General features: G+C 34.5%; 1 protein-coding gene across 2 annotated transcripts in view; it reads right to left on the reverse strand.

The window, feature by feature from the left end:
* EED (embryonic ectoderm development) overlaps window positions 1-23,636 on the reverse strand; it is a 33,666-nt gene that overhangs the window by 4,656 nt on the left and 5,374 nt on the right. Inside the window, exons 2-10 of one of the 2 annotated variants that reach the window (XM_029208419.1) lie at window positions 22,670-22,822; window positions 20,621-20,713; window positions 17,282-17,347; window positions 15,885-16,010; window positions 15,152-15,233; window positions 10,181-10,272; window positions 8,251-8,384; window positions 5,641-5,746; window positions 4,394-4,468 (exon numbers count right to left, since the gene is read on the reverse strand). In XM_029208419.1, coding sequence (XP_029064252.1) covers window positions 4,394-4,468; window positions 5,641-5,746; window positions 8,251-8,384; window positions 10,181-10,272; window positions 15,152-15,233; window positions 15,885-16,010; window positions 17,282-17,347; window positions 20,621-20,713; window positions 22,670-22,822 — 927 coding nt within the window. The remainder of the gene's footprint in view (window positions 1-4,393; window positions 4,469-5,640; window positions 5,747-8,250; window positions 8,385-10,180; window positions 10,273-15,151; window positions 15,234-15,884; window positions 16,011-17,281; window positions 17,348-20,620; window positions 20,714-22,669; window positions 22,823-23,636) is intronic. The other variant, XM_029208420.1, reaches the window with a different exon arrangement.

Below are 23,636 nucleotides of genomic sequence, written 5' to 3' on the forward strand. Positions count from 1 at the left end.
GAATTTGAATAATGGCTGAAAAGTTCCCAATTTTGGGACAAATTATGTCCCCAAAGACAAACCTACTACAGATTTAAGATGGTGAGTGAACCCCAAAAAAGATAAACTCAAAGAAATCAATATCAGGCATATCACATTCAAACTTCTGAAAACTAAAGACGAAGAAAAAAAAATCCCGAAAGCAGTTAAGACAGAAAGAACACCTCACCTATAGGAAAAAAAACAATTCAATGATGGCAGATGTCTCATTACAAATGACAGAGACCAGAAAGAGGGGGAACAACATTTTTCAAATGTTTAAAGAAAAGAACCATCAACACAAAATCCTATATTCAGTGAATATATGCTTCAGGAATGAAGGGGAAATGAGGACATCCTCAGACTAAGAAAAACTAAAAGAATTTGTCACCATTCTAAAAGAATGGCTACAGGAAGTTCGATGAACAGAAAGGAAATGATATAAGAAGGAATCTTGGAATATCAGAAAGGAGGAATGAACAACAGAAAAAGCATAATGAGTAAACACAACATTCTTCTGCTTGAGTTTTAAAATTCTGTTTGGCAGTTGAAGCAAAAATTGTAATACTCTTCGATGAAGTTCTCAATTGTAAAGGGAATATTTGAGACAATTATAAGTGGAGGAGAAAGAGAGAGGTAAGCTTCCTATACTTCACTTGAAGTGGTAAAATGCTGATATACTGACTGATCACATATATATCATATATATATATATAGTAACACCCAGAGCAAATACCAAAATAGCTACACAAAGAAATATACTCAAAAGTAATATAGATAAATCAAATTGGAATTCTAAAATATGTGCACATGGGCGAAAAAACCCAGAGAAATGAAAAGGATGAAAAAAATTAAATAGTAAACTTAATGTAATAATTGGTAAGTTAAGGCTCAAATATAAATGGTCTGAATGTACTAGCTAAAAGACAGTTTGGCAAAGTGAATTAAAAAATATGACCCAACTATATGCTATCTTTAAGAAACTCACTTCGGGGCTTCCCTGGTGGCGCAGTGGTTGACAGTCTGCCTGCCAATGCAGGGGACACGGGTTTGTGCCCCAGTCCGGAAGGATCCCACATGCTGCGGAGCGGCTGGGCCCGTGAGCCGTGGCCGCTGAGCCTGAGCGTCCGGAGCCTGTGCTCCGCAACGGGAGAGGCCACAACAGTGAGAGGCCCGCATACCACAAAAAAAAAAAAAAAAGAAACTCACTTCAGGTATAACAATACAGGGAGATTAAAGGTAAAAGGTTTGAAAAAGATGGGACTTGCCTGGTGGTGCCGTGGTTAAGAATGCACCTGCCAATGCAGAGAACACAGGTTCGAGCCCTGGTCCGGGAAGATCCCACATGCTGCAGAGCAACTAAGCCCGTGCGCCACAACTACTGAGCCTGCCCTCTAGAACCCGTGAGCCACAACTACTGAGCCCGTGTGCCACAACAACTGAAGCCCATACACCCTAAAGCCCATGCTCTGCAACAAGAGAAGCCACTGCAATGAGAAGCCCGCGCACTGCAATGAAGAGTAGCCCCCACTCGCTGCAACTAGAAAAAGCCCAGGCACAGCAACCAAGACCAGAGGTAGTCAAAAATAAATAAATAAACAACAACAAAAAAGGTTTGAAAAAGATATACCATTAATTAAAGGAAAGCAGGAATGGCTATACTACTGTAAGACAAAGGATCCATCAAAGCAAAAACTTTACCAGAGACAGAGATGGACCTTACATAATGATAAGAGGGTCAAGCTACCAAGACAAAGCAATACCAAATGTGTATACACCAACCAACAGAGCTGCAAAATGTAACAGAACTGAAAGGAGAAAGGGAAAAAGCCACAATTATAGTTGAAGACTTCAACACTTATTTCTCAATAATTTATTAATTATTAGACAGAATAGTGGACAGAAAATCAACAAAGACATAGAACAATTCAACCACACTGTCAACTGACAGGATCTAACTGACATTTATAGAACACTCCACCCAACAGCAGAATATACATTGTTTTCAAGCTCCCATGGAACATACCCAAAACAGGGTCATAAAACAAATCTCAAAAAATTTAAAAGAATCAAAATCATAAAGAGTATATTCTGACCAAAATGGAATCAAACTAGAATCAATAAGAGAACGATAACAAGAAAATTTCCTAGCACCTAGAAACTACACAACACACTTCATATCAAAATTTTTGTGAGATGCAGCTAAAGCAGTGCTGACAGGGAAATTTACAGCACTAAATGCTTACATTAGAAAAGTCTCAACTAAATAATCTAAGCTCCCGTCGTAAAAATAGAAGAACAAAAACAACTCACAGCAAACTAAAGGAAAGAAGGAAGACAGGAAATAACAAGAAAATTTGACAAACCCTTAAAAAGACTGACAGAAGAGAAGATATAAATTACTAACTTCAGGAATGAAACAGGGGCTATCACTAGAGACCTTGCAGATATCAAAAGGATAATAAGGGAATACTACAAACAACTCTCCACACATAAATTTTATACTAGATGGAATGGATCAACTCCTCAAATAGCACAAACTACCACAATTCACTCAATATGAAACAGTTCATTCGAATAACCTTTTCACTTTTAAGGAAACTGAGTGTTTAATTTTTAAACTCCTCCTCAAAAATTTCTAGGCCTAGGGGCCAGTATTATTGATACCAAAACCAGACAAAGGCAATATAAATAAGAAAACTTCAGACCAATATCATATCTCATTAATACATATAAAATCTTTAACAAAATATTATCAAATAGAATTCAGTAACCTATAAAAAGAATTATACAGCAAGACCAAGTAAGCTTATTCCAGTGATACAATATTCAGAAACAATCAGTGCAATCCAATGCATTAACAGGCTAAAAAAGAAAAACCAGTGATCATATCAGTTGATGCAGAAGAAGCATTTGACAAAATTTAACACCCATTCATGATAAAACTCTGAAAAAATTAGGCAGAAGGAAAGCTCTCAACTTGATAAAGAACATCTACAAAATTGTGAAAGACTGAATTCTTTTCCCCTTTAACATCAGAAACAAGCCTAGGATGTCTGCTCTTATCACAGCTATTCAACACAGGACTAGAAGCTTACCAGTGAAATAAGACAAAAAAAGGAAATGAAGAAAAATACAGTTCAGAAAGGAAGATATAAAAACTGTCCTTATTTGCAGATGAAATTATAATCTATGTAGAAAATCCCATGTAATTAACCAAAAACAAACAAGCAAAAACCTTCCTGAACTATAAGTAGTTCAAACAGATTGAAGGATTCAAGGTTGATACACAAAAATCAATTTATTTCTATCTACTAGCAATGAACACAAAGAAATGGAAATCAGAAATACCATTTATTACAGTCACTCTAAATGGAGAGACATACCATAGTCAAGGACCAGAAGACTAAGCAGAGTAAAGATATTAATTCCCCACCAAACTGATATACAGGTTCAACACAATTTCAATCAAAATCTCCCCGCCCCCCCAAAAAAATCCCAGCAGATTTTTAGTAAATGTAGACAAGATTATTCTAAAATTTATATGGAAAGACAAAGCAACTAGAATAGCTAAAATAATATTGAAAAAGAATAAAGTGGAATAAATCACTCTACCAACTCCAAGACTAATTATACAGCTAGAGTAACCGAGCTTGTGTATGTAGTACTGGTAGAGGGAACAGAATAGAAAAACCAGAATCAGCCTCATACAAGTATGGCCAAACAATTTTGAAAAAAGTACAAAAGCAATTCAAAGGAGGAAAGATAGGCTTTCAACAAATGGAGCTGGAACAACTGGATAACTATAGGCAAAAAAAGAACTTTCTACCTAAACCTCATACAAAAATTAACTTAAAATGGACCATTAAATTTAACATAAACCATTACAATACTTCTTGAAGGAAACACAGGAGAAAATCTTTAGGACCTAGGGCTCAGTGAAGAGCGTTTAAACACAATATCAAAAGCATGATCCATAAAATAATAATTTTTTTAAAAAATCAATAAATTAACTGAACTTTATCAAAATTAAAAACATTTGCTCTGTAAAAGACCCTGTTAAGAGGATGAAAAGACAAGCTACAGACTGGAAGAAAATATTTGCAAACTATTTATCTGACATAGGATTTATATTTAGAATATATGAAGAACTCTCAAAACTCAACACAGTAAAAAACAAAACAAAACAAAAACCAATCCAATCAGAAAATGAGAAGATATGAAGAGACATCATTGAAAGGATATATGGATGGTAAATAAGCACATGAAAAAGATGTTCAACACCACTAACCATCAGGGAAATGCAAATTAAGACCACGATGATGTATCACTACACACCTATCAGAACAGCTAAAATAAAAAATAGTGACAATACCAAATGCCGGCGAAGATTCGAAGACACTGGATCTTTCATACATTGCTGGTGGGAATGTAAAATGGCACGGCCACTCTGGAAAATAGTTTGGCAGGTTCTTAAAAAACTAAACGAACTTAACCATGACCTAGCAATTGCTCTTCTAGGCATTTATCCTAGAGAAGTGAAAACTTAAGTAAGTCCACACAAAAACCTATACATGATTGTTCAATAGCAGCTTTATTTGTAATAGGCCCAAACTAGAAAGGATGAAAATGTCCTACAATAGATGCATAAGGTTAAATAAACTGTGGTACACCCATTCCATGGGATACTACTCAGCAGTAAAAAGGGAGACCTATTGATACACACAACAACTTGGATGGCATTACACTGAGTGAAAAAAAAAATCTTAAAAGGTCCCATACTGTAACATTCTTGAAATGACAAAATCACATGTGATAAAATGACATAGAACTACACACGCACATTGTACAATGTCAATTTCCTGGATCTGATATTGTATTATAGCTATGTAAGATGTAATAACCAATGGGGGAAATTGGGTGAAGGGCAATATGGGACTTCTCTGAACTGTCTTTGAAACTTCCTGTGAATCTAATTTCAAGATCAAAAGTTAAAAAATAGAAAGGTAAAACTATACCCTCATGGCCAAGGAAAAAATAAATCAGGCTCTGCCCAAGAAAATGTGAAATGCCCTGAAACCTGTATCAAGAAAAGAAACTAGATAGCAGTTTCTCCAAATTTGACAATCCTAAATGTTCAGATGACATCACCACCAACTTCTCTAAATTATCAGTAAAAATATATATATATAAACATATGTATCAACATACTAGAGCAGGGGTTGGCAAACTACATCCCATGAACCAACTCCATCCGTCTGTTTTTGTACATGTAAGTTTACTGAAATGAACACAAACATTAAAAACAACAACAACAAAAAACAACCACACTACTGGCTTTAGATATTGGTTATTTTACAATAACACTGGATATCAGAGAACAGTATCAACTTGCAAGGTAACATTTTTCATCTTATTGGAACACAAATTATAATTCATCAGGATGTTTTATGCCTAAAACAAATTTCCAAATCTTTCAAAGTTATCATAAGACTTAAAAAAAAAAAAAAAAGCAATTTCCCATCTGTTATCCAATTTACCAACTGCATAAAAAACTGTGCTCCCTGCAAAGTTCCAACTCACACAAACAATGGAAATACAGCTTAACAGCAGTTACCATACCTTGGAAAGTATCAAATCACCTAACCATCGCACACAATCGACATAATTTCTATGTATGTCTCTGGTAGAAAAGTCAGGAAAATGAATTTTCTGAGAAATAAATGGCCTGAAATGGAAATATCAAAAGTTAAGAGAAAAACGTGTAGCAAAAGCTCACTAATTTTCCTTTTTGGATTTATAAAACTTTGAAAAATAAAATATATGAATACTAATTCTTCTGTGTTTCTACAAAACTAAATACCTTCTTATCTGTTTACTCGGAGCTAAAATCTCATTTCATTTTTGTTTCTACATTTACTCCATTATTAGCTCTCAACTGAATTTTGTATTCATCCTATGAAATTTCATTTACAAAAATTGCACCTTCCTGCCTTACTACATATAGGCCAAAATTAGTCACTTCAATTCTGGCTATCTAACCAATAACCAAAGACACTTGATTACACAGCTGAAAATTTCTCATAGAAAATACTAAGCTACCTACTCAATCCTTTAAAATTAAGCATTAATGGTCTATGAAAGTAAACACATCTAGATTACTTTGAAAGATAATTATCTTTTAGGAACAATGACATCATTTCAAAGTCTGCTAAAGGTAAAGTTAAGTGAGAATCCTTCCTAGAACAATTTCTGAAGATGATATCTGACAACAATTTGACATTTATTAGTTAGAACTTCTCCTGTATTTAGAAAAGTAAAATACGGTGCAACTTTTCCTTAAAGATGTTTGTGAGAAGACCATAAACTAGAGAAGTTGCTACCAATTCTGAAGTTAATTAAATGTATACCTAATATTTCTAATCTAGTAAGTGATTCAGTTTTATTTATTTTTATTTTATTTTTGGCTGCATGGGTCTTCGCTGCTCTACGCGGGCTTTTCTCTGGTTACGATGAGCAGAGGCTACTCTTCATTGCAGTGCATGGGCTTCTCATTGTGGTGGCTCCTTTTGTTGCGGAGCACGGGCTCTAGGTGTGTGGGCATCAGGCATTGTGGCACACAGGCTCAGTAGTTGTGGCTCGTGGGCTCTAGAGCGCAGGCTCAGCTGTTGTGGCTCACGGGCTTACTTGCTCCGCGGCATGTGGGATCCTCCCGGACCAGTTCTCAAACCCGTGTTCCCTGCATTGCCAGGCAGATTCTCAACCACTGCGCCACCAGGGAAGCCCTTGATTCAGTTTTTAAACTGAAGTAACTGCAGAAGTATCATATACCATGAATTAGTTGTGTCTTGGGCAACTCATATGTCCTCTCTTTGCTTTTCCCTCATATGTAAAAAGGATGTTGGGCTGAATTATTCCAAATACTCTTTCCAATTCAAATTCTGGGACCTTTTTTTTCTTTTTTTTTTTTTGCGGTTTGCAGGATCTCAGTTCCTCAACCAGGGATTGAACCTAGGCCACGACAGTGAAAGCCTGGAATCCTAAACACCAGGCCACCAGGGAACTCCTGGATTTTTTCTTTATTAAAACATTAAAATGCTATTAATGATCTGATATAAATTCTTAACTGATATAATTTTATTAATTACTTTTCAGCCAAATATGTATTATAATCTATGGTTAAACCTCTCTCAAGAAGACCAGCATAATTCACTGTTATTTTCTGTAAGCTGTAAAGTATAACTTCTATTTATTTCAGAGCTCTAGAAAATATAAAAACATAAACTGAATATTATACTAAGCCCTGGTGTTTTAAAATAAAAATCGAAAGTCATACTAATTCTTAGAGGCTTGAGATCTGACGCATGTCTATTAAAATATTTACTGATAATTACAAATTCAACTACCAATCTATTAATAATCTGGCTTGATAACCAGAAAATTAACTCTGCTAAAATGAAAAGTGCAAACAAAGTTAACATTTACAAACATATGACAGTTACAGTGAAAGTGTTAATAATAGCTTGATAAGATCCTGAAAAAGATAGTAAATGAATTAAGAGTTGAGGTTTTTCAAAAATATACTAAGAAAACTGCCAAGTTCCCACAGCTAGTCCCTCCCTTTGGTTCAAAGCTCCTGCTTTTGAATTTTCTCCATTTAATGAAGTGAGTATCACTTAAAGGAAAGCATTATTTTATCATGAATTAAAGCTAAGAACCCCATTTAAAATTATGATTTACTTCTTCTGTTTATATAATCACCTTCCACAGATGTGTGAGTTTTCAAATAATTTATTTTCTTAGAAACATAATCAATATAATAGTTTCAAGGCATATGAAATTTAAGGACTGAAAATAAAGCTCTTTCATTATGAGTGAAAAATAAAAATAAAATTATTATTTACTGTCTTGAATTAGAACTTACAGTAGTGACAAGCAGTGCTAATAACATTAGCACATGCATACCTAAATAAAAATAAGTGAAATGTGCTACTAAATTAAGATAAAAATACAACTGAAAGGGATTTTGAAAAATAAGCCACAAACATATAGACAAAAATAAAGGCCTTCCATTTAAAATCAGTGAATTTTATGGCATATAAGTTATACCTTAAAGTTATTAAAAGGGGATTCTAAAATCAGTGTTGGAGACTTATACAATAATTTTGGAAAAAGTGAAACGCTATTCAACAGCATGAGATAGTAAATTGTTTTAAGCACTACAACTGTTACCTGTTAGTTTTATTTGGATTATAATCATAAGATTCCTTAATTGCATTCATCATTCTCTTTGAATTGATCCTCCAAAGTTTAAGAGAGTGATCCATACCACAGGACATTATTTTTTCACCCAAAAGATCATAATCCTGTATGTAAAACAGAAAAGCTTAAATTAAATATATAAATTATTTCCCCAAATTATGCTATCTAATTTTCATCTGATGTCCAGTATTGTGAAAATTGTATTTCAAACCACCATACTAACATTTTGGGTTTCATATATGTAGGCCATAAGCCACAAAGTTTTTACTGCTCGAGATTTATTTTAACTGATGTGTCACCACCACAGTATATGAGCTTATACAATACGGAAGGCAAAAAAGTAAACTGAATTTAATTTTATCTATTCAATGATCTTTATTCAAATATTTCCTTTGCTTGATTTTGAAGGTGAATCGAATGATGAGGTAAAACAATTATTCTATGACACAAAAACCTAAATGGTTATGTTACTTTTCTTTGTCTAACCCTGATCAAGCAATGAAACTGACATCTGTATGTGAAATTATGAGTCCTTAAACGATTGAAATTTTACTTTATTTGTACACCTAAGTCACAAGACTTCAGGTACCTTGGTTTTAGAGTTCACTTTTTAAAAGAATAAAGGAAAAAATGTCTTAAAAAGGAAATAACATATTTAAACTTTTTCATTTGCTTTTTAACTAAGCTCCTAACAGATCATCCATTATAACCTTATTCCACCTCATTGCATAGATGAGACACTGAGGCACAGAGATGATATTTAATTTAGCACATGGTACATACATGTGTTAAGGAAAATCTCACACATCAATCCTTCTAGCAGTGAACTCCTATTGTTACAGAGAAGAGACACAGACTCCTGCTCTCATTTTAAGAAATAACAGTAGAGAGTTCTATTTAAGGAGAGTATTTTTCCCACTAAACTAGATATTCTGTTAATCCAACCTTTAAATTAATCATGAACATTGTTTTACACAGCCTGAGAACTTTAGGTTTGGTGTTTATTGAATCCACAAGTCTGGTAGCTGCTCTTTTCCTAATAACCTCACTGTCAACAGCAACAAGACACCCTTAGAGCCAGGAGCTCTCATTAGTCTTTAACTAAGGACAGTAGTCTTTTCACACATAGAACCAGGTGGATATTGCTATTGCAACTTCTAGAAAATCCAAGTTGCAAGTTCTAGAAAATCCTTTAAGGTAGGTATAATTCTCACAAAAGTATACAAACCCTAACTATAGGAATAGTTAGTACCTCCAATTAAAATGTCACATGCTTCAAAATATGGTGCCCCTTTAAATAGTTTTTAAAAAAAAGAAGAAAAGAAATGAGCCATAAGACTACTAAATAAGTAAGCTCTACACGAAACACAAGTAAATCTGAAATAACATAAAAATCTGAAACTTGACTAAAAACATTTATATCATTACAATAGATCAACAGATTATAATACGTAAGTATAAAGATAACACCATGCCATCAAAGGGAAGAGTTATCTAAAACTCAGTGTGAACAACACTTCCTAGAAATGAGTAACTTATATTTCAACTTCAAATAAAAGATGAAAAAGTTTCTTAATTGCCAAGTAGGTTAACCTTTTCCTTTAATAACTGAGAAACAACAAAAGTTAACTTGGTGATTTTAGATTAAAAAAGGAAAAGAACAAGTTCATAGTATTCGTTCATGAGAATCCAGGCACTGAGTACAGATAAAACACAAAGAGCCTTTTTGCTTTACTTCTTCATCTGTAAGTTAAAACCTTCTCTGTCACAAGTAAATGAAATAACTGTCTGCCAGACTAGGTGAAACAAACCACATGCTTTCTTATAAGGAAAGAGTTCTATGGGTATTGTTCACAGCTTTGTACACCTGAAGGTCACTGCCCTGTAGCTTTCAACTTACAGCACTTAGAACTTCATCTCTGTGCCCTTCTACACCTCCAAATATTGCCACCAGAGTGTCCGTTTGGATATTCCATAATCGTAAAGCATGATCTAGTACAGACATAAAAAAATTAATATGAACTTTTATCATTCATTTACTGTGGACTTTCAAAAGCTCTTTAAAGAAGAAAAAGCTACCAAAGTTTGGACTAAACTTACTCACAGTAAAGATTAAGAAGGAATCCATACCATATAGGAACTTAAAATATTTATATCACCTGTAGATTTAACTAGGTATGAGCTCATACTTTCAAGATAAGAAAGAAATATTTCTCTGGTCCTAAATTTGATTATTGCATATGCCATAAAACAAGGTACTAGCTTTTCTGTCTACCATATCCACATTTACAAATTGAAGAGGACAAAGTAGAATTATAAGATTTCTATAGTAAATCCCAAAATAGGATTGAAACATTCATAGTGACATAATTTTAGAGTATTATAGACCTTACAAACATGCTATAACTGTAATTTGAGCAATCTAATTTCCCACTAAACATCAGCAACAAAATAAACAGACAGCAATACTCATAAATATAGCTTGAAATATAGCAATGTCCATACTGTACATGAATATTGACATATTACATAGGTAACACTAAGAGGCAGTAATATATTGTGTTAGGGGAAATTAACATTGCTACAAAAATGATTTCTTGATTCCAATTTGTGTCCAAGTTTTTGTGCAGACATATTTTCATTTCTCTTGCAGACATACACACCTAGGAGTGGTAATTCTATGTTCAACATTTTTGGACTGCCAGACTGTTTTCCAATGTCCTTACATTTTACATTCCCACCAGCAATGGATGAGGGGGGTTCCAATTTCTCCATATCCTAATCAACATATTTTATTGTCTTTTTGATTATAGTCATCCTAGTAGGCGTGAAGTGGTATTTTTTTTATTAACATCTTTATTGGAGTATAATTGCTTTTCAGTGTTGTGTTAGTTTCTGCTATAAAACAAAGTGATGGCCCCATATCCCCTTCCTCTTGCATCTCCCTCCCACCCTCCTTATCCCACCCCTCTACGTGGTCGCAAAGCACAGAGCTGATCTCCCTGTGCCTTGCAGCTGCTTCCCACTAGCTATCTATTTTACATTTGGCAGTGTACATATGTCAATGCTACTCTCGCAGTTCATCCCAGCTTACTCTTCCCCCTCCCCACGTCCTCAAGTTCATTCTCTACATCTGTTCCTTTATTCCTGTCCTGCTCTAGGTTCATCAGAACCATTTTCTTTTTTTTTTTAGATTCCATATATATGTGTTAGCATACGGTATGTTTTTCTCTTTCTGACTTACCTCACCTTGTATGACAGACTCTAGGTCCATCCACCTCACTACAAATAACTCAATTTCGTTTCTTTTTATGGCTGAGTAATATTCCATTGTATATATGTGCCACATCTTCTTTATCCATTCATCTGTCAATGGACACTTAGGTTGCTTCCATGTCCTGGCTATTGTAAACAGTGTTGCAATGAACATTGTGGTACATGACTCTTTTTGAATTATGGTTTTCTCAGGGTATATGCCCAGTAGTGGGATTGCTGGGTCATATGGTAGTTCTATTTTTAGTTTTTTAGGAAATCTCCATACTGTTCTCCAGAGTGACTGTATCAATTTACATTCACACCAACAGTACAAGAGGGTTCCCTTTTCTCCACACCCTCTCCAGCATTTATTGTTTGTAGATTTTTTGATGATGGCCATACTGACCAGTTTGAAGTGATACCTCATTGTAATTTTGACTTGCATTTCTCTAATGATTAGCGATGTTGAGAATCCTTTCATGTGCTTGTTGGTAATCTGTATATCTTCTTTGGAGAAATGTCTATTTAGGTCTTCTGCCCACTTTTGGATTGGGTTGGTTTTTTTTTGATATTGAGCTGCATGAGCTGCTTGGATATTTTGGAGATTAATCCTTTGTAAGTTACTTCATTTGCAAATATTTTCTCCCATTCTAAGCGTTGTCTTTTCGTCTCGTTTATGGCTTCCTTTGCTGTGCAAAAGCTTCTGTTTCATTAGGTCCCATTTGTTTATTTTTGTTTTTATTTCCATTTCGCTAGGAGGTGGGTCAAAAAGGATCTTGCTGTGATTTACGTCATAGTGTTCTGCCTATGTTTTCCTCTAAGAGTTTTATAGTGTCTGGCCTTACATTTAGGTCTTTAATCCATTTTGAGTTTATTTTTGTGTATGGTGTTAGGCAGTGTTCTAATTTCATTCTTTTACATGTAGCTGTCCAGTTTTCCCAGCACCACTTATTGAAGAGGCTGTCTTTTCCCCATTGTATGTTCTTGCCTCCTTTATCAAAGATAAAGTAACCATAGGTGTGTGGGTTTATCTCTGGGCTTTCTATCCTGTTCCATTGATCTATATTTCTGTTTTTGTACCAGTACTATACTGTCTTGATTACTGTAGCTTTGTAGTGTAATCTGAAGTCAGGGAGCCTGATTCCTCCAGCTCCAGTTTGCTTTCTCAAGATTGCTTTGGCTATTCGGGGTCTTTTTTGTTTCCATACAAATTGAGAAATTTTTTGTTCTAGTTCTGTGAAAAATGCCATTGTGAGTTTGATCTGAATCTGTAGATTGCTTTGGGTAGTATAGTCATTTTCACAATGTTGATTCTTCCAATCCAAGAACATAGGATATCTCTCCACCTGCTTGTATCATCTTTAATTTCTTTCATCAGTGTCTTACAGTTTTACACATACAGTTCTTTTGTCTCCTTAGGCAGGTTTATTCCTAGGTATTTTATTCTTTTTGTTGCAATGGTAAATGGGAGTGTTTCCTTAATTTCTCTTTCAGATTTTTCATCATTAGTGTATAGGAATGCAAAAGATTTCTGTGCATTAATTCTGTATCCTGCTACTCTACCAAATTCATTGATTAGCTCTAGTAGTTTTCTGGTAGCATCTTTAGGATTCTCTATGTATAGTATCATGTCATCTGCAAACAGTGACAGTTTTACTTCTTTTCTGATTTATATTTCTTTTTCTTCTCTGATTGCTGTGGCTAAAACTTCCAAAAACTATGTTGAATAATAGTGGTGAGACTGGGCAACCTTATCTTGTTCCTGATCTTAGAGGAAATGGTTTCAGTTTTTCACCATTGAGAATGACGTTGGATGTGGGTTTGTCATATATGGCCTTTATTATGTTGAGGTAGGTTCCCTCTATGCCCACTTTCTAGAGAGTTTTTATCATAAATGCGTGTTGAATTTTGTCAAACCCAAAAGCTTTTTCTGCATCTATTGAGATTATCATATGGTTTCTCTCCTTCAATTTGTTAATATGGTGTATCACATTGATTGATTTGTGTATACTGAAGAATTCTTGCATTCCTGGGATAAACCCCACTTGATCATGGTGTATAATCCTTTTAATGTGCTGTTGGATTCTGTCTGCTAGTATTTTGTTGAGGATTTTTGCATCTTTGTTCATCAGAGATATTGGCCTGTAGTTTTCTTTTGTTGTGACATCTTTGGTTTTGGTATCAGGATGATTGGTGGCCTTGTAGAATGAGTTTGGGAGTGTTCCTCCCTCTGCTATATTTTGGAAGAGTATGAGAAGGATAGGTGTTAGCTCTTCTCTAAATGATAGAATTCGCCTGTATCACTGTGTTTTTGATTTGCATTTCCCTAATGATTAATAACGCTGAGTGCCTTTCTATGTGCTTATTGGACATTTGTGCAAGTTCTTTGGAAAGATGTCTATTCAAAACCTTTGGCTGTTTTTAATTTGGTTGTCTTTTTATTACTGAGCTGTATGACCTCTTGTTACAAGTCCCTTATTAGATACATAATTTGCAAATATTTTTTCCTTTTCTATAGGTTGTCTTTTCCTTCCTTGAGCATTACTTACAGAAAAATTCCTATTCATTTCGAAAAGCTGTCTGAAAAATGCTCTTACTGACACAGTGGGGGAAGAACAGGGTTAAAAAGTTGTGACATTAAGAACAAGTAACACATTATGGCCTATGTTACTTGTAAAGGAACACCTGAGCCCAGCTAATGTTATTAAGAGAAGAGAAAAAGTTATTAGCTCTCTTCTTAGGTGTCTATTTCCAAACAAGCCTTGATAGTTAAAGAAAAATCACACTGAAACATGTTTCATGTAAGAGTTTTAATTTGAGGACATCTTTTAACATGAGCAGACTGTGGGGGTTAGGTTATCAGTGTGACAAGCCATTAAAAGAATAAACTTGACTAGAATAATAATGTAGAAATGAAACGAGAAAGGGCAATTGAAAACAGAATGTAGAGATAAGAACAACCCAAATCATTTTAGAGAGCTCAGAAATGATTAAGAATGATTAAGAGCACTGTCTGAACCCAGAATAAACTTACAATGCTGACACAGCCATACAGAGCAAAGCAGTGCTTTCTCTTTATAAATAAGGGAAAAATTTCAAAGAGCTTACACTGGATAACTTAGCATTTTAAGGAATTCTACAGGGAATCCTTTATAAAACAAAAGTTTTACATAGAGAGAGTCAAAAGAAAGCAATATCGATCTTCAGATGCATTATTTCTTACTACATGATTGGAAAGAATGGTAAGGTGATTTGCAAAACTACCTTCAAACTATTAAAAATGTCATAACTTTGGTGATCTGCCACTTAAAATTAATGAAGCTTAACATGAAAATTCAATTGCACATAAAGTTCTAAAACTATCATAATGCAATATGGTAAATAAGGGTAATACACACTTAATCCTCAGTACCAATTATTTTATTTACATCGTATGTTAACAGTGTATTTCAAGGTCCCACCCTCCAATTCTTGGTTTGGAGATGCTAATGTAGGCTAAGATTTTTCTAAAACTTACTTCTTTTTAAATTTGGCTTTTTTCCTTAGAACAGTTTGTCCCTAAAATAAAATACTCACTCCCAAATAACCGAACTAAAGAAACATTTGCTTCTCTTACCTTTACTTACTGACAGGAGAAGATTTGGATCTCTTGGATGGAATTTCAGCTCATTGATAGCATTTCCATGGCCAACATAGTGCTATAATAAATTTAAAACATTTCTTCAACTTCCATATAAAAATCAATAAATTCTTTTTCATTAATCTTAGGAGAATGGAAAAATAGTTTCACTTGAAATAGTGGTTCTCAACCTTGGCTGCATTATTAAAAGCACCCAACTTGAAGGAAAAATAAAAGATGTTCAAGTCCCATTTGCAGATATTCTGAGCCACAGCAAGGGTTTAAAAGATTATCAGGTGATTCTAATGTACCCCCAAGGTTAATGTGATTTGTGAAATTTTTTTAGTATCAACTTCCAAGGCTTCACTTTTCAGTTCTTTACAAGGTGCTCTTGACTCTATAGCCCCTATTTAGGGGATTTTGGAAAATGAGCTCACTCTTTTCTTATTGTTCATTTAAAGCCTCTCAGACTAAAGCAAGACAAAAGGACAGAAATTATTTTAAAAGAAAATAGTTCAAATGATAAAACTTTCCCACTTATTCCTTAATTTGCATTACCCAAATGTGACAAAGGTCTCAAAAGACTTGTCTAAATGAAGCAATAGGCAAAGTACAAACCAAATTAGAAATTGCACAGACATTGACTCTGTTTTAAATTCAACATGACAAGCTTTTGCAGGTGTGCATTCAAAAAAAAAAAGCAGATCTATAGTTTAACAAGAAAACCCACCTTTATGCACTGCATTGTTATGGGATTAATTATCCTAATTATGCCTCTAGATCCAGCTACAGCCAGCAGAGGATGGCTTGTATTGCTATCATATGTCCATGCACAAGTGTAAAAGTTCTCATCAGCCTAAGAAATGCCAGTTAAGAAATATAATTTGTTTTTGAAAAGTAAACACATCAATGATCACAATACTATACACAAAAACCTCCAAAGAACTGCTGAAGTTTTTGACAAAGAAGTTCCCATTTTTCTTTACACTACCAGGTTTAACCAATGGAGATTTTAGGTCTAAAATCTATACCAAATGATCAAACAAATCCAGTCCTTCCACTCAGTTTTGATTACTATTTTGCTGTTTGCATAACTATTTACCTGTCTTTTTAGCAGACACAGCCAATGTGTAAATGAATGGGCACGGCTGTGTCCCAAATAAAAATTTATTTACAAAAACAGGTGGCCAGGGGCTTCCCTGGTGGCGCAGTGGTTGAGAGTCCGCCTGCTGATGCAGGGGACACGGGTTCGTGCCCCGGTCCGGGAAGATCCCACATGCCGCGGAGCGGCTGGGCCCATGAGCCATGGCCGCTGAGCCTGCGCATCCCGAGCCTGTGCTCCACAATGGGAGAGGCCACAACAGTGAGAGGCCCTCGTACTGCAAAAACAAACAAACAAAAAACAGGTGGCCAGCTCTATAGGCTGTAATTTGCTGATCCTGGCTCTGTCTCAGTAACTCTATGTGCCTCTAGATAAAGATCAATAACTATTCAGTTTTCCACCTTTTCTGTGTGAGACCTTCCCAGTATGGCTACAGGTTACTTTTTTTCTTATCACCTAAGGGAAGACTAAATGTTCCTGTTTTTTCTTAGTTGCTAGCTTTTTCAAATGGATCTGGAAGAAATCTTATCACCAAGCTTTGACTGTTGTACCCTTTGGCTTTTTAAAGCTTTTTCTTTATAAACCCATGTTTTACAGTATTTCCTAAACAAACTGCACATGTTTATTTTTTCCCTGTAGGCTTTGATGACCAAATACTTGGTATGACTGCCAGGCACAGCTTCTGATTAACCCAAGTTCACCAATATAACTGCCCTGAAATGATAAAATTCCAAGCAAGGTCAAAGAAACAGGAAGTTTCTGCTTTCATTTTCTATTACAGGATTTCCAATGCTCATCTCCAGACACCCACACTGTCCTCCTTCATATCCACCCTACAATGGCTTTCTAGGAATCAGGAAAACTAGATACTAGGAATCTTTTGGGTGACAGTGAAAGATAGCATTGGTTAAAGTTAAGAAAGGACAATATAACTTTAGAGAACTAACTAATTTACAAAAGTTTTGGGGTACTTATTGAAAGTCAATTTCTTTAGCCAACAATATGGAAAACCCAGGAAAGGATACATCAGCATCCACATAAGATTGCAACAACCGGATTTCTCCTTGTGAGTGACATTCATATAAGGTAACCTAATGAAAACAAAAATACAGTAAATTTTATCTCAAATGTAGAAACACACTCTTCAGCTTTTGAACATATTTTAGTCACAAATGTATCTCGAAGATGCTACAGAAACTACTGCTTTAAAAGAGCTCCTTTAAACTTAAGGAAGCTATTATAAAGCCTAATGCATTACATAATTTTCAGAATATATTAAATACTACAGTAATAATAATGGTTTCTATTTCCAATGTTTTCAACTTTTATCTCATCCATGTAATTGCACCAACTCTTCCAAGTAAATAAAGTTGAATGCCTCACAGTAAAGTATAACTACTCCCTAAAATTGTAGTTTATCTTTTTTTTTTTTTTTTGGCTGCACCACAAGGCTTGCAGGATCCCAGTTCCCTGACCAGGGAATGAACCCAGGCCTATGGCAGGGAGTCCCAACCACTGGACCATCAGGGAATTCCCATGGTTTATCCTCTTTTAAAGCTTTAAAGTCTCTGGATAGTTTTAGAACATTATTAATTACATATAAGAAAATCTAGGACTTCCCTGGTGGCACAGTGGTTAAGAATCCGCCTGCCAATGCAGGGGACACAGGTTCGAGCCCTGGTCCAGGAAGATTCCACATGCCACGGATCAACAAAGCCCGTGCGCTACAACTACAGAGCCTGCGCTCTAGAGCCTGCGAGCCACAAGTACTGAAGCCCGTGTGCCACAAGTACTGAAGCCCATGTGCCTAGAGCCGGTGCTCTGCAACAAGAGAAGCCACTGCAATAAGAAGCCCGTGCACCACAAGGAAGAATAGCCCCTCCTCGCCGCAACTAGAGAAAGCCCTCGTGTAGCAACGAAGACCCAACACAGCCAAAAATGAATAAATAAATTAAATAAATAAAAAAAAGAAAATCTAAAATTTGCCTAATAAGTTTCTCATGGACATTGCTCATCAAATATTAACTTTCTGATGTACAGTGGCCTTTTCGTCACATATTCTAAAATTAATAATATATACACTTTATTCAATTATGTACAGTTGTCCCTTGGTATCTGCCGGGGATTGCTTCCAGAACTCCCCACAGATACCAAAATCTGAGGATGCTCAAGTTCCTTATAAAATGGCATAGTGTACGCATATAACCTCACACATCCTCCCATATACTTTAAGTCATCTCTAGACCACTATGACACCTAATACAATGTAAATGCTATATAAATAGTTGCCAGCACAAAGCAAATTCCAGTTCTGCTTTTTGGAACTTTCTGGAATTTTCTTTGAATATTTCTGATCCACACTTGGTTGAATCTGTGGATGTGGAACCCACAGATACAGAGGGCTTACTCTATAATACTAAATTTTTTATAAATTTCTTTCCATTCTTCTTACAGCTTAGTCATGTTAGCAATAACCTGTTATTAATCTTAATAAGAGTCTATAAGAACTCTATAAAGATCCTTTAAATCATCTATCATCACCTATTAACAAGATAATTGCTACATTAATATTCTAAAAAAAATTCCTTATATGGATGCTAACTAGGTTGTCTTAAGAGATTATTTTGCTTTATTTTTCTTTCTTTTTTTAAAAAAAGAAGGCCAAACAGCAGACCTTTTTATAATTCAGTAACGTATAATTCAATGTCATTTTAAATGAGAACAGGGGTTCTTTTGGTTAGAAAGCCTGGAACATTACAATGAGCATACTGGAGCACAAACTATACTAATTCTAATTATACTAATATGATGGTGAAGTTAGTGAAGTATAATCAGGCTTATAGTGATGTCTGAAAAGTGGATTCAAATGAATTAATGGATTATGTTCCCAATTTTCGGAAAAAATAACCTTAATCTCTTCTTCAAACTACATCAATTTCCCTCTGAATTGTTGTTTTCAAGCTACATATCACAACCTACATTTGGCTAATAAACACCAAAAAACGCTGTTATCCCAGGTTATCAACTTGAGTATACAGTTTCAAATTTTCAGAACTTCAATGACCAGTAAAAGCAACAGAGCCTTAAATTTAATTAAAACTTCCTTAAAGACTTCCAGGAAATTACTTAAAGCCAAATTTTACTTTTTAGAAAACAGGAATAGCAAAGTTCTAGCCCAGAATAGATGCATGTGTGTTTGTATGATCCTCAAACTTTCAGAATAAAAAAGGAAAAAAGCTTGGAAATATGCTGACATGTGAGAAATACTCAGCTGACAACTCCCAAGTTAGTTTTGATTGAGAACAGAATACTAACACTAAAACAGCAAACAAATATAGGAAACATCATGCATTAAAAATCATGGTCTTTTATTTCTCTAAAAAGCTTAGCACAATTACTAAAGAAGCATAAATTTAATTTCACTCAATTAAAATAACAATTTATGGAACACCTCTCAGATTCACCTCCTTCCCCTACCCTCTTGTGCTAAAGGTAAAGAAAGTGACTTTGTTTATTGTCAATCCATACCAAGTAGTCAATTTCCTCCACCTTTCTTTTTCCAAATACGCCAATCTGTTTCTCTGTTACTTCTCATAACTCCTAGTACAGTACTAATGAATAAGCAGAATGTCAGCTAATACAGTAAAGACTTATCAGGAGGACAATTCTTCCGAAGTGATTTCAGCTTAACAGAAAACTCCTGATTCTCCCTGGTAAGCACTAGGGAATCTTCCTTTTTCCCATTTATTTAGAAGTGAATGGAAATAAACAAACAAGTCTTTGCAATCCACTTTTTCAGCCCCAGGTTTAACTAAAAAGTTTAATCATTTACATCAAAACATGGCCAGCATGGTTTTTTCTATGCATTCTCTCAGTTCAAGATACTCTGGCTTCCTAAAAACAATTCAAAACAAATGTTTATTGCATATAATTAAAATATTTTCAGTAACTATTACATAAATCCACTGGATTTACGCCTTCCATTTACAGAGAGCAACTAATTATGTTTATTATTTTTAAGAAATCACAGACTTCTTACCCTAAATTGACAAACAACTATCACAGTCACTTCTAACAAGCAAGGTCAATTTTTTCAGCCACTCAAAACAAAATATTTATGAGTACAAAATGTAAATAGAAACCTGTTTCATGAACAATTGGGAGTATATATGAAATTAAGATATATTTTCAGTCATGAATATTACTTTTAATTTTGTCAGTTTCTAGAATGCTTCACTTTTACATAAAGGAACAATATTGTCAAACCACCTATACAAAGTTTACTTCAAAATCATTACACTTCAATGTTATATTAACACCAGACTCTGATAAGCCAAATGCCAAACAGCCCCCTTAACACTCACTCTGTTGCTTCCTACAGTTGCAAACACTAATGGATCTCCTTCTTTACTGTGCCAGTTAAACTGAACTCCAAACAATGGCTGATTATGATCTTCCTATAAAATAACCAAGAAATAAGAAAAATTAATATATTTTAGAAACCAAAAAACGGTACTAAACTGACCATTCCCATTATAACTTTTTTCCAAAATGCAAGCTGCAGTTTTATATATCATATATAAACTGACTTTTGACACTTAAAAGGTATCTGTTAGTCCAGTTTTCACATTTTAAAATACTGGTGCATGATAAAGCTTTATAACAACTAAAGATTTAAATCAAAGGTTAGGTAACAAGTACTTATCAATGAAAATACTTTGATAGTTGCCTTCTATATCCTTAAACCCAACTGCATGCTTCTGAATCAAAATAAAATGGGTAATTGTGGCAAAGGCATTTAATCCCTTACGACAAAAAGGACATTTATTTTTCTGAAATAACAAATAACCTAACAGTTAATATAGTTTCTCCAGTACTCATTAAACTTTATTAGGTTTAATTTCCCTAGTACAGTGAAGCATATCAGACTCCATTCAAATCACTGCTTTCTACAGTTCTATAGAAACAACTTTAAGTAACCTTGAATTTGGGTCCTAAAAGAAAAACAACCCAAGAAGTTTTATAATGAACAGGAATACTTGAACAGTGGGGGCCAGGGGAGGCAGTGGGCTGTAACTTCACAGTTACCAGGAGGCTATAAGGAGATGTACGAAAAACAAGTATTCAGGTTTTTTTAAATTTTTATTTTACATTGGAGTAGAGTTGATTAACAATGTTGTATTAGTTTCAGGTGCACAGCAAAGTGATTCAGCCATACATATACAGCTTTTTCAAATTCTTTTCCCATTTAGGCCACCACAGAATATTGAGCAGAGTTCCCTGTGCTACAAGTATTCAGTTTTGTTCACAAAGTTATTTTTCAGCCTTAATTATACTGGCAATCTCCTGGTGTTTAATAGTAACTTTCATGTTCACTTTAAGGCACTGATTTCACTTTTAAAGTATAACAACATTTATTTCTTATCCTTCAAAAAGCCATAGCTTTAGGCTTTGGAAATATTTAATCAAAATATCCAAATGGCAGTTAAAACCACCTTCCAGATATACTATGTAAAAATAGGTTAATATACCTAAATATTAACATGAAACTACAATGGACACTTTGCTTTAGAAGAAGGAAAAAAAAAATAACAACCACTGAGATTAATTTCCCTCCTTTTAAGACAATATAATTTGACACACTGAGCAAGGAATTTTGCTACATAGACAGGAAAATAATTTCCATAAAGCCATAGCTTCTTATGCTTTCCGAAGACTTTAAAGTATATTTAGATATTTTTAAAAGAATCTATCTAACATATGTATAAGATAATATAATGTATATTTTTGCTCAGCACAGGAAAAACACTCCCAAATTTAAAAAACAGGAAATGAATACATGTAAAACATTTAAAGTAAATATCAGTAATCCTTTTTAAAAATAAAAACACTATTGAGGAAGGTAGTAATCTAAATAACTCCAACTTATTTTTTCCAAATATTGAATATTCAAAAAAAATTTTAATTTCTACCTTTTTCTTTGAAAACAATTACAAATAAAAGAGTTAAATTTTTAAAGACTGCACAAAGACATCTGTTTCAATTTATGCTAACTCAAAGTTAATGAGTCACATTCAGTTTTTTTCAGTAACAGGTACCAGAAAGTGGCTTATGCTTTTAAGTTTTACCAAAATATGAAGAGTAACATTTCTCAAAATCAATAAAAACAGTAAAGAAAAACCAGATGCAATACTAGGTACTACCCATTTAATGTAAAACAAACAAAAAAAACCTAAACAAATGTGGAATGGATTATAATAACTATGCAGTCTGCCCTACAAACAAAACTTCAGATTATTATAATTTTATAATTTTTTAACTTGACAGAGTATCTTGAGCATAAAATGTTTACCACTGAGAAATAACTCTGGAACCCATCATTCAGCACATAGACTGTGTCTTTCTGTACATACCTTGAGACTATTTACACATTTGAAAGAATATTTGCATTTCTTTGACTTCCATTTTCCCTTCCCCCAACTTTTCCTTCCAGGCGCATTTGGCGTATTTGTAGGTGTATCAGGGCGTTCAGTGTTTGTACCACTTTCTATACTGACAGCATCATCCTATGAGCAGCAAATCAGAAAAAATTATATGAAACAGCAATACTGTACTTAGGAAATGAGTTCATACTGCGTAGCTACTGACTGGCCTAAAAGAATTAATTAATAAATCCTGCAAGAAATGAAGAAATTTATTCTTGTCTCCAAATAAAAATAAAACACAAACACATTAGGATTTGTGGATATTTGATATTTCAGCAAAAATATAAACAAAAAAGTTAACCATGATGATGCTAATGGTAAGAATAATGCTGCCTTTAAATAACAAGGCACTGGTCTGTGCCAGCCACTTTACTACATTGCCTCACTTCATCTTTACTGCTCTTCATACAAGGTACTGTTAGATAAGGAAGTGTTGCTTAGAGAGCCTAAATGGTGTCTTGCTGGTTAGGGCTGCTGGTATTCAAAACCAAAAGCTATGACTCCTAAATCTGACTGACCTACATGTCTTCATAATTTATTTGACTGCTGCTCAGTTTGGAGCATGGGAGTGGGTGGCCGTTTGAGGCTACAGTGTTAGCGCTTCCTACTTTAGATGAAAATCCTGATTATCATTCAAACTCTGCTTATTTATAACACTTAAACCATTTAGAATTTTTTTAGGTTCTACATGTTATGTGCTATATACAAGTGAAATCTGACTCATAGCTCTAAAATACTCATATAATAGAGCTCCAGAAACTCACTGTAAATCCTTCCAAATGTAGAAATGACTGCAGGAAACCTTGAAAATTCACCTAACTTATACCTTGTCTCCAGTCCACAAGCTATATTAATGGTCCTCTACTCTGAGAAGAGGATTTCACTACCTCCTTTG

Source organism: Monodon monoceros, unplaced genomic scaffold, assembly GCF_005190385.1.
Source record: "Monodon monoceros isolate NGI ecotype Baffin Bay Population unplaced genomic scaffold, NGI_Narwhal_1 Super_Scaffold_7, whole genome shotgun sequence".
Lineage (NCBI taxonomy): Eukaryota > Metazoa > Chordata > Mammalia > Artiodactyla > Monodontidae > Monodon > Monodon monoceros.